An 11,448-nucleotide genomic window follows, 5' to 3' on the forward strand; every position below is an offset into this window, starting at 1 on the left:
TGTATCCTGTACATATGATTAATAAAATGTGGAACTTGAAACCTCTATAATAGGTACATGTGGTGTGTGCGTGTTCGTGTGTGTGTGTGTGCTAGCGGGACGAGCCTCGCAGGGATGGGTATTTGTGTCGGTACGACCTTTCACGACCAGGGTCATCTCCATCATCACTGACACACACACACACACACACGTACACACACACTCGTCTTCTTTATAGCCCCTGTACATTGAGATATGGAGCGACAACAGGATCGGATAAATGTATTAATAAATGTATTTGACAGCTCGCTCTTTCCTGTACTGATTTATCAAAGTATTTATCCTAGTAATGCCTCTGCTTTTCTCTCTCTCTCTCTCTCTCTCTCTCTCACTCTCTCTCTCGCTTTCTCTCTCTCTCGCTTTCTCTCTCTCTCTCTCTCTCTCTCTCTTTCGCTCTCGCTCTCGCTCTCTCTCGCTCTCTCTCTCTCTCGCTTTCTCTCTCTTGCTCGCTTTCTCTCTCTCTCTCTCTCTCTCTCTCTCTCACTCTCTCAGCACATATCCATGTTTTAATGGTAGGTGTTTGTCATAGTAGAGAGTGTCAGTGCATGTTATTAACTTTTAGATCCACATCCTCCTAGTGTAGATTTATAAGGGCTGTTTTTCATCAGATTAGTAAAGACCAATGACATATCATACAGTTAAAATACATTTATAGTGTTTGGCCTTTTGTGTGCTTGTACTGTAAAAGGCATTCCATCTTTTCTTTACCCCTTTAGTTTTTATTTAATGTATTTTATGCTTTCAACAAGCTATGTTTTTCAGTCTTTGTTCCAATGATATGCAACTCAACACATTTTGTGATAGGCGGGAAAAAAACGCTTTACATCCATAATTGTTAGTCCTGTGGCTATTAAATGATACGGAGTGTTTTATTCATTTAGCACTAATTCCTCTTGCAGTTAATGTCTCTCCAACTTAATGGAAATGCAGAACTCTTATAACTGGTTACTGAAGAGGGAAGTTTTAAAACTCAGAACAGACAACATGCATTCATGAATACAATACCAACACACCCCATTTAACACTCAAGACCTACAGCTCAGATCCATTGCTTGGATGGAAAAACCTTCTGCCTGTTTTACTAGTGCCACACATAGCATAACTTTTATCCACATAAAAAATATCCCAGAGATATCAATTCCATTTGTTGGTGTGGTATTGTACAGCAGAGCGATAATGCCAGGGGTACTGTACTGTATATTGTTGGAACGCTCCTCGGACCATCAGAATTAACTATGATTAGAACAGTCTGTGTTGTAATGTGCTGTATTGCTTGTAATGTGTTAGAGTAGGTCTCTATCTGTAATAATGTGCTCTCAGATGGGGCTTCATCATGGTGTGTGTTTGGGTCTGGGCAGACAAAAATAATCACTGTCTCTCTCTCTCTCTGTCTCTCTCTCTCTCTCTCTCTCTCTCTCTCTCTCTCTCTCTCTCTCTCTCTCTCTCTCTCTCTCTCTCTCTCTCTCTCTGTCTCTCTGTCTCTCTCTGTGTCTCTGTGTCTCTCTTTCTCACTGCTCCCAGGCAACACAAGTAATTATCTCACACACACCCCTAACCTCTCTTTCTCCCTCTCTCTCATCTCTGCCCTACCACCAGCTGCACCCACAATAACAGTACCAGCTGGAGAGGAGAGGGAGAGGAGGAGGAGGAGGAGAGAGTGGAGAGCAGAGAGAAGAGGGAGAGATTAAAGGGAGAAAGGAGAAAGATGATGAAATATTTTTTTTTAGCAATTTCACTCTCCGTTCTCTTGCTCAGTCTCATAACTTGTTTGGTTTTACAATTCCATTTTGTGTAATTATTGTACCTCAGAGCTATGTAAGGATAGAGGTGAAATGGAGAATGAATCTGTTTTCTCTCTATTTATTGTCCATTTATAAGTATACTGAGCCACTGTTTCTGTCTTAGTCTCTGTTTCCTTAGCTGAAAAACTGTAAGGACTACACACACTGTTCTGTATGTAAGATGGAAATGATTTGGACACACTATATCAAACACACAATTACACCATACTGTAACTCTGAAGAGCAAGTACATATAGTATGTTCTTTGAGAAGGTATATTTGTTTTTAATATAAGGTGAGGGTTAGAGGTGAGGTCAGGGTCAGGGTTAAAATCACATTTGTGCACTGTAGTGTAGCCAGACATGGGTGAATGATCCCATTACAAACCAACTCAAGTTCAAGTTTGTTTATTCATCATATACACTGAGTCTACAAACCATTAGGAACACCTTCCTAATATTGAGTTGCACCCCCTTTTGCCCTCAAAACAGCCTCTATTCTTCGGGGCATCGGCTCTACAAGGTGTCAAGCGTTTCATAGGGATGCTGGCCCATATTGAGTCCAATGCGTCCCACAGTTGTGTCAAGTTGGCTGGAAGTCCTTTGGGTGGTGGACCATTCTTGATACACACAGGAAACTGTTGAGCGTGAAAAACCCAGCAACATTGCAGTTCTTGACAAACACAAACTGGTGCACCTGGCACCTAATACCATACCCCGTTAAAAGGAACTTCAATCTTTTGTCTTGCCCATTCACCCTCTTAATGGCACACAAACACAATTCATGTCCCAATTGTCTCAAGGCTTAAAAATCCTTCTTTAACCTGTCTCCTCCCCTTCATCTACACTGTTTGAAGTGGATTTAACAAGTGACATCAATAAGGGATCATAGCTTTCACCCGGATTCACCTGGTCAGTCTATGTCATGTAAAGAGCAGGTGTTCCTAATGTTTTGTACACTCACTGTACATGGCCTACACAGTGCAATGAAATCCTCACTTGCAAGTTCCCCTCTCGACAGTGCAGCAGCAATAGAAGGAAGCAAATGGGTAAAGAAAGTGTCATCAAAAATAGTTTTTTACTCAATGAGATAAAAATAGAATAGTGTCTCTCTTTCTCTATTCCAGCACTCCTGACTCACCCCCCCCCCCCCCCCCAGCCATAGTATAGTACTGTAGTGCATTCACTTGTACAATAGATCAGTGACATGTTGTCCATTAGTGTTGATGAAAGGTAGATGTACCAGCCTGTCTGTCTGTCTGAAGGTGTGTGGAGATCCTCTGACTTCACCAGGTATGTGTCCTGTACCTGCTGTCACGACCCCTCCTCTGCAGTGCAGGGGCGGTTCCTCCTGCAGGCAGAGGAGGGTCGTTAGTGATTGGAGTTGGTGTGATTGGAGCCACCTGGGCTCAGGGTATTTAAAACTGCCGGCCTGTGACACTGCTCTCATCTCTAACCTCTACCTCCCCAACCCACAGATCCCCTCAGAGAGAACAAAGCCCTGCACTGGGGTTTTACACACAAGTGTGTGTAGAGTTGATCTGACTGCTGTTGCTCTCAGAACTGAGAGGGGTCAGGGGTTAGAGCTCATTTGGTGTCTGAACCACTCTGAGGTAACAATAGGAGACTCTCCAAACTACCCTTTGTGCTCATATGCCGTGATATTTTTACAGTGGATTTTTGTATTTAGGTAATTTAAACTGTAATCTGCTTCTTTTAAAGAATTATAAATTATCTGCTTTGAACTTTTTAAGAAACAAAAATGAATACGTGCATTTCTATTATCTATTCAAAGCTCTTTTGAAATGTTTGGTCTGCTACCTTTATGGACCCGTAGCCTCCCTTGATGTTCGCAGTTTTAAACTAACAGACAGCCCACTCCACCATCTAACCATGCCTTGACTTTGAAAGCTGATATTCAAATAGGTCTGAGTATATTTCAGGTTCTGCAGAGGGAAGGTGTGTTTGGCTGTATGAGATGACAGGGGCTTCTTTCAGAGTGTGCATAATGTTGTTTGCTCCAGTGTGTATCTTGCCTTTTAATAGAGTGAGAGAACCAAGGAGAACTCAAGGTTAGAGCACAGAGCTCTAGCAGAGATCTGGTTAACTCTACTCAATGTCACATCTGCACTGTCTGTGTCTGTGCGTGTGTGTGAACCCGTTGTTGAATTAAAGAATTAGTCCTGGTTCTAATTTAACTCACTTTAATAACAACTCGTACTTTTCTAGGTTTCACAGTTCAAAGCCATTTTCATTATCCCGTTCTAGTCACGTCTTCATCACTATAACAGGTAGGTAATGTCGCGATAGCCCAATCACTATACCACACCCGTCTTCTTAAGGAAAAACTGTCTATGGTAGAACACCCCCAGGAAACTAGGTTAACTGTTCCCAAATTCAGGATGTATTGTGAGACCCAGATGCGATAAAGTCAGAGTTCCTGAACCCAGGCAGAAAGTAATTGGTAATATAAACTGCTGTACTTTACCAAAAAGGTCTGCTGAGAGATACTGCAAGCAGATGACAGCAGGATTCACACCCAGAAAATAGGCTATTTTAAACATTCATTTATTGATATAACCCAGAAAACCTCTCTTGCTTGCAGTGCAGTGTGTGAACTAGACTACGCCTCCTAGCTGTGTTCATCCATTAGACTAACGCTGTATTTGTAGATATTAGTATGACTGAGTGTCTGTCTCAGTCTAAGTGGTTTGTATATTGCGAAGAGAATGCAGTCAAAATGCTGTGTGTGCACCCTTGCACAAAAACACATACTGAACACACCAACACAGGGAAATGCGGTGTATGTGTATCCTTGCACCTGTAATGAAGTGATTATGCTGACTAAGAGAGAACAGTGCTGTAGTCACACACACACATACAAAGTGCTGTGTGATGATGGTAGCTACTTGTATATCACAGTGCTGACGTCTAACCTAAATGGGTTGGTACATCGCTGATAATTACCCTGGCAAGCCTCTGATATAGAAACCCCTAAACAGATCAGGGGCAGAGAAATAGGAAATAGTAGACAGTAATATGAAACTGCAAGGTCACTCTACATTCTGCTGGACGAGAGATGAACGTGTGAAAGAGGGATGAGGAGAAGGTCAGAAGTCAAAAGCACATCTGGGGTTCTATGGTTCTGGATGGAACAGAATCAGATATACAGAGATCTGGGTGGAAGGAGACCTCAGTAAAAGAAAACTACTGTAGAGAGGCCATCTGAGAGAATTGGCTTTAGACCAGGGTCATAGCATTGAGACGAACCAACCCCAAAGCCTAACAGATGCACGCAGGGAAACACACAGACACACACACAGGGAATGGAGTGTCCTCGGGCTCTGAGTAGTAGTAGTAGTAGTAGTAGTAGTAGTAGTAGGAGTAGCAACAGCAGCAGTAGTAGTATGAGAACCATGGAATCAGAGTGTGATTGGAACTGTGTAAAGAGTCCACTCAGAACTACTGAAGGACACAGCTGAAAGCTCATGGGTCCCTTTCTATATGAATTATGGCTGTTCTCATACTTTTAAAACATTTACTTTAGATGTGCTTTAGAATGTGTTTTTTGCAAAACGAGATATCCGCACACACCCACACAGATATACACTGAGTGTACAAAACATTAGGAACACCTGCTCTTTCCATGACATAGACTAACCAGGTGTATCCAAGTGAAAGCTATGATTCCTTATTGATGTCACCTGTTATATCCATTTCAATAAGTGTAGATGAAGGGCAGGAGACAGGTTAAAGAAGGATTTTTAAGCCTTGAGAAAATTGAGACATGGATTGTGTGTGTGCCATTCAGAGGTTGAATGGGCAAGACAACATTTTTAAGTGCCTTTGAAGGGGATATGGTTGTAGGTGCCAGGCGCACCGGTTTGAGTGTATCAAGAACTGCATTGCTGCTGTGTTTTTTATGCTCAACAGTTTTCTTTCTGTATCAAGAATGGTCCACCACCCAAAGGACATCAAGCCAACTTGACACAACTGTGGGAAGCATAGGAGTCAACATTGGCCAAGCCCCAACAAACTGAGGCTGTTCTGAGGGCAAAAGAGGGTTTAACTCAATATTTGGAAGGTCTTCCTAATGTTTTGTACACTCAGTGTACACTTATCCACACACACACACACACTCATATACATTCATGCTACACACACATCACAACTGCTGCTACCAGACTCTTATTATGATTGCTAAATACAGCACAATTTAAACACTTGCCCCCAATCTCCCCTACCCAAAACACGTGTAAATATTGGACTATAAATTGTGCCTTCCTGTATTATGACATTTTAAAACGCATTTCTTGCAATTCTACACAGTTTGACATTACTTATTATGCTTCTTTTGAGGGGTATATGGAGGGGGTAATTTGAAAACACAGTATAAGTGGAAGGATAAGTGGAAGCCCCCCCCCCTTCTTTTTTGGGGAAAAACAGCTAATTCCTGCATTTCAACACATTTTGCCATGGGGCTGAGGGAAAAAAAGTTCATATTCTGTTAACTCATACCCAAATAATGTTGTTGACTCATCCTATACCCATATTTGTGGCCAAAGCATAATTGGAGAAAAAACTCTTCAAAAACCCCACCTAAAACGTGTATTTCAAACACACCGTTTCAAAAATGCTTGCTATTTCCTCATAGAGGATGTTGTTGTCCTCCTGAAGAGGATGAGCAGGCCAATTAGCGTTCTACTCACAATAAAAAAAAATATGACCAGTATACGCCCACCCCATTCTGTTGTTGGGGTACACCCACACCATTCCTACACAGAAAAGCTGCTTTTTAACATACTTCATTAAACATTTTCGGAAGGAAAACTATTTCACTCATATTGTAATTAATTAGAAGTCATATTTCATAGAAATCTGGAAACACTGGACTTTGAAGGTCGACTTTGGGCAAAAACGGAAAAAAATGGCTTTAAATTGTATAACCCATCAATGCACCATCATACCAGGTAATTTAATGCTTAAAAACAAAAACAAAATGGATGAATAAGATATTTGGCTACAGAGGGCCATTTCTTACTGAGCTCTACAGCTTCCATCCAAAATCAAATCCTGTGAAATGATGTCAACACATACTGGAGGAGTTACTGGCTAGCTACAAGTGGCTAACTTAGCTAACGAACAAGCTACATCAGTCACAGCGTGCATGACCACAATGACACATCGATGAACCACCAAAGACACAACCCATTTCTGTAAAAGAAATTGGACAGTTTTTCATGCCCAAAGTCGACCGTTAAAGCTAATTTCCAGCAATTCTACACATCTCTGGGGGGCCCCTGACCTCCAGGGGGCCCACAACCCCCCCCCCCCCCAAAAAAAAAATAATAATCGGTTACTATTGGCCAAAAGAGGAAACTTTCTAAACAAGCTCATGAAAAGGAGAGAGAATATCCAGCAGTGGGAAACAATAATAGGCTACTGGCTGCAAACATACGGAAGTTGCAAACTGCGGGCTGTGACAATAAGAATCAATCCATTCTTGACCTGTAAATTAATTGCGACAGACTTTCAATGTCCTTATTATTCCTTAAATCCTTCCTTGATTACTGCATTGTTGGGTTGGAGCTTGCAAGAAAGGCATTTCACTGTACATGTGCACGTGACATTAAAACTTGAAACTTGAGAGTGTATATAATCAAAAAAGCTAAAAAAAAGCTTCTGTTGATTTATCGAAAAAACCTGTAAAACTATGTGCTATCTGATATTTGCACAATATGAAACAAATGGATTATGTTAATATTTATTTATTTATTTATGTATTGATACTTTATTACATGTAACTGTTTAAAACCCAATCGGGATTCTTTTTCTATTGGAGATCTGTTGTTTGGGTTGGATATATAGCGGTTTGCCACAAAACAAGATTATTTGTCTCTCTAAAATAAAATTACCTTGCAGTATATTTCAAACAAAATCATGTCTGTCTTTTCACTAGCCCATGTCATGGTAAGACGGAAAAATAATAGCTGTGTCTCTTTCATAATATCTCTTTTTAATTCATGTCAATTTACCAACATTTCTGAAAATGGATATATCGCATTTTGTAATTAAACTCTTCAAACTTTACTGAGGCATGTTTGGTTGAATTCATCCCAGCGTCTAAACAGCCTTTGTAGTTATTATTATAATTTTTTACAAATTCTCCACCTCCAAATCTCAATTTCTTCTACCTCTCCTGGCAGAGTGTGTGTGCGTGTTTCCAGAGTGGAGCGTTAGGCCTTTTGCATTATTGATGTTCACACTATTAATACATTAGAGAGGCAGGAGATCTCCCAGAGGCCTGCCAATATGGAGACACACACACACACTCATAGATCTGCATGCAGACGTCAGATCACACACAACTTTATCAGGAGATGGAGAGTCCCATAACTGATACAGTGAAACAACATAATAGCGGTACCTACATTTACATATTGCCCCTTTTGGACTTTGATGGAAAATGATTAATCAGTACACAGTTCTAGTAGATCAAGTAAAATCAGTCTGATTACTGGATCTTCTTGGTGAAGGAGTCCCAGAGAGCAGCCAGTTGGGTCTTCAGATCCTGGGCCAATGGGTCCAGCTTCTTCAGCTCCTCTCCATAGGGGGCCAGGTTCTGCTGGAGCTCCTGGGTTCTCTGGGTCAGCTGGGTCTGGAAGCTCTGGGTCAGGGGAATCATGCTCTTTTTGAACTCTTCCAGGTTCTGGTCCATTTTCTGCTTCAGCTCCTCAGTGTAGGGGCCCAGCTGGGCCTGCAGCTGCTGCACACTCTTCTCCAGGCTTCCCTTCATCTCCTCGCTCTTCTGGAGTAGAGTGGCCTTTAGGGCATCAGAGTCCAGGGCCTCTGCGTAGGTGGTCATGTCCCTTTTCAGCTCCTCCACCTGCCTCTGGATATCTGCGTTCCACTCGTCAGAGTAGGGCTGCAGCTTGGCTGTCATGGTGCTCAGATCCTTCTCCAGGCGAGCCTTCAGCTGCTCGGCCTCCTGGGAAAGCTTTGCCAGCAGGTCCTGAGTCAGAGGAGTCACCTGACCACGCATGGCCACGGTGTACTGGTTCACAGCATCAGCACTCTCAGAGACCATGGTGCTATGGAGACAGAGAGAGAAAGGTCAATACAGAGGCCAAGTTATTGAGGTTAACAAACAGGCAGTTAGTTACTCAACAGTTGTTATGAAACACCATTATATTGTGATATTTTCTACATATTAAGACTTACTTGACTTCTTGTGCCACCTCTGACTGTCGGATCTTCTGCAGGGTGTCCTCAGCTGTGAGTGTTGCCTTGGCGACGTAGTCCCAGAATGCATCTTTCACCATGTCCAGCTGTTGCTGAGACTGGTCCTGCCACAGACCATTGGCACTGCACCCTGTAGGAGAGACCGTGGATTATTTAATTTTCAGTCTAGACTGGAGGCTATTTGAGATGATACATTTACTCCTTTCATTGATATTACACTACTGTTACATTGAGGATGATCAATTTCCTTCCTGTCAAAAATATAAACACTATAGTCAAGTTTTGAACAGTGAAAACGTATTCTCCACTCACCAGTGAAAACAGCAAGAGCAAGCACCACTAAGACCTTCATGACTGGGCTGTAGGCTGTTAATTGGAGAAAAAATACTATTGGTGAATGAAACATTAGTCAGTTTCTCATCCCAGATATTATTGTAGCCTATGTGATTACAAAATGCCTAGAGGCAGCTAGTGTCTTACCTGTTTGAGAGAGCTTGTGTCCTTGTTTCTGGTAGTACTGTATGCTGCAGGTGTCAGGGCTGTGTGTTTATATAGGGGGCTGGGAGTTGTAGTGAAGAACAAAGTCCAGGACTGAGTGTCCTGCTGTATGTCCTCTTGTTACATCGACTGCCACATCACATCCTCAGTACTCTGGGGACACGTTATGGGGACCCAGATGACCTGCTGACACCATCCATTTTAGGATCATCATAACAACATTAGACATTACTGGACGGTTTCCCAGACAGATTAAGCCTAGTCCTGCACTAAAAAGTGCTTTAAATAGAGAATCTCCATGGAAAATGCTTTATAGTCCAGGACTAAGCTAAATCTGTGTCTGGGAAACTGGCCCTGTAATTCAACACTGTTACTTCATCTATAGCGGATGAAATGGCTCAAGAATTGGTTGATAGGTAAAAGCTGATTATTATTCACTTATTTGTATTTCAAGTATGTAATTCGGGTCTGACCACTATCTGAACGCTGTCTTCCAGATTAGTGGTGAAATTAGAGATTGATTAAATATGGACTACATGTAGACTTGATTCAAATGTCAATAGAAATGAATTCATTACATAAGTCATGAGATGATGTGTTGGGAAACAAGTGGCAATGAATATACGTATGGGTGACGTACTGATGACTTAGTAGACTCTGAACTTTCATATTGCAATGTCATATGATAAGAAACATAATCAGGTTAATGTTTGTCTGTAGGGCTGAAGTGCTCTTGTAGTCAGTATTTTGTCACGTAAAGATGCTTCTTGTTGTAAAATGTACACTAATCCTATCGCCCACCACAAAAACGAATCATAAAACTCTATATAGGGACTTAATAAAGGGTTTACACATACGTCACATACATGTTTACCCCAATTACGCACATTAAATAAGTTTTTTTTAATTGAATTGAATGTCTCAGGCAATGATGAGACAAATATTTTAAATGTATGTAGTCTTACAATAACTTTGACCCCAACTGTCTTTGGATGACCCAGTAGAGATTATTTTGGGAGAAGGGATTGTATTTCCTTACACAACCAATTCCTACACTTACTACTCAGTTACATTAGGCTGAATTGTTGCACTCAGCCTTTCAAGGGAAATTATTGATCAGAATTCATCCCCTAATGCTATTGTTGTTTATGGAACGAAATTATCAAATAGGTAGTTGCTAAATGCTGACTCTTCTTTAAAAAATATATAATCTTAAGGGCTTCAGTTCAAGATATTTTCCAAGTCAATCAATTCAATTGATTCCTGATTCCTCTCAGTGGAGTCGAAAATAAACATAAACAAAGGTGCAGAGAGATAATCCATAGAAATATAATTGATTGTTGCTTACTTCAATGGTGCCACCATATATAATGTGGAATCGTACATTCTATACAATCTATTTCTGTGCTCTCTCCTGAGAGTAGAGTTTCTCTAATGCTACAGGGCTGCAGGGCTGTTCCACTCCTAATGATTGGGTGGAGGAATTCACAAATGAACAAAACTCAGAATAAAAACAACTCAGGGGCAAAACTAATGCTTGTGTGTGTAATGTTTGTGACAATGGCTATATTATGGAGTTCTAATATATTAGTTGTGGCTGTTGTGTTTGGTTGTTTGTGTGACGCACAACCATGGAGACCATCATCACAGAAACCATTGGGTCAAGCTCTTCAGCAACCTCAGCAGGCCAGACAACCTGCCTCTGCCTCTGGAAAGCAGCTAGCGCCCGGCGTGACACCAGCTCAGCGATGCCATGTACAGCAGGGTTTCCCAAACTAGGTCCTGGGGCCCCCATGGGTACACATTGTTTTTTGCCCTAGCACTACACAGCTGATTCAAATAACCAACTCATCATCAAGCTTTGATTATTTGAATCAGCTGTGTAGTGC

The 11,448-nt window shown here is 41.5% G+C and overlaps 1 protein-coding gene across 1 annotated transcript; it reads right to left on the reverse strand.

The window, feature by feature from the left end:
* Positions 1-7,569: 7,569 nt before the first annotated feature.
* Positions 7,570-9,595, reverse strand: LOC311123306 (uncharacterized protein). The gene is made up of 4 exons (XM_084197565.1): positions 9,542-9,595; positions 9,374-9,427; positions 9,041-9,191; positions 7,570-8,910 (listed from the first exon to the last, which is right to left on the reverse strand). Exons 2-4 carry the CDS (start codon positions 9,411-9,413, stop codon positions 8,334-8,336), a joined length of 768 nt encoding a protein of 255 aa, XP_084053691.1. The 5' UTR covers positions 9,414-9,427; positions 9,542-9,595; the 3' UTR covers positions 7,570-8,333.
* Positions 9,596-11,448: the final 1,853 nt, after the last annotated feature.

The sequence above is a fragment of the Coregonus lavaretus genome (genome assembly GCF_964263955.1).
Source record: "Coregonus lavaretus genome assembly, contig: HAP1_SCAFFOLD_3155, whole genome shotgun sequence".
Taxonomy (NCBI): Eukaryota; Metazoa; Chordata; class Actinopteri; order Salmoniformes; family Salmonidae; genus Coregonus; species Coregonus lavaretus.

What these genes read in the sequence shown, in the direction of transcription:
- LOC311123306 (XM_084197565.1), bottom strand. Translation starts at nt 9,413, where the DNA reads ATGAAGGTCTTAGTGGTGCTTGCTCTTGCTGTTTTCACTG. An exon ending in TGCTCTTGCTGTTTTCACTG is followed by an intron (nt 9,192 to 9,373) that starts GTGAGTGGAGAA and finishes TCTCTCCTACAG; the next exon opens with GGTGCAGTGCCAATGGTCTG. An exon ending in GAGGTGGCACAAGAAGTCAA is followed by an intron (nt 8,911 to 9,040) that starts GTAAGTCTTAAT and finishes CTGTCTCCATAG; the next exon opens with CACCATGGTCTCTGAGAGTG.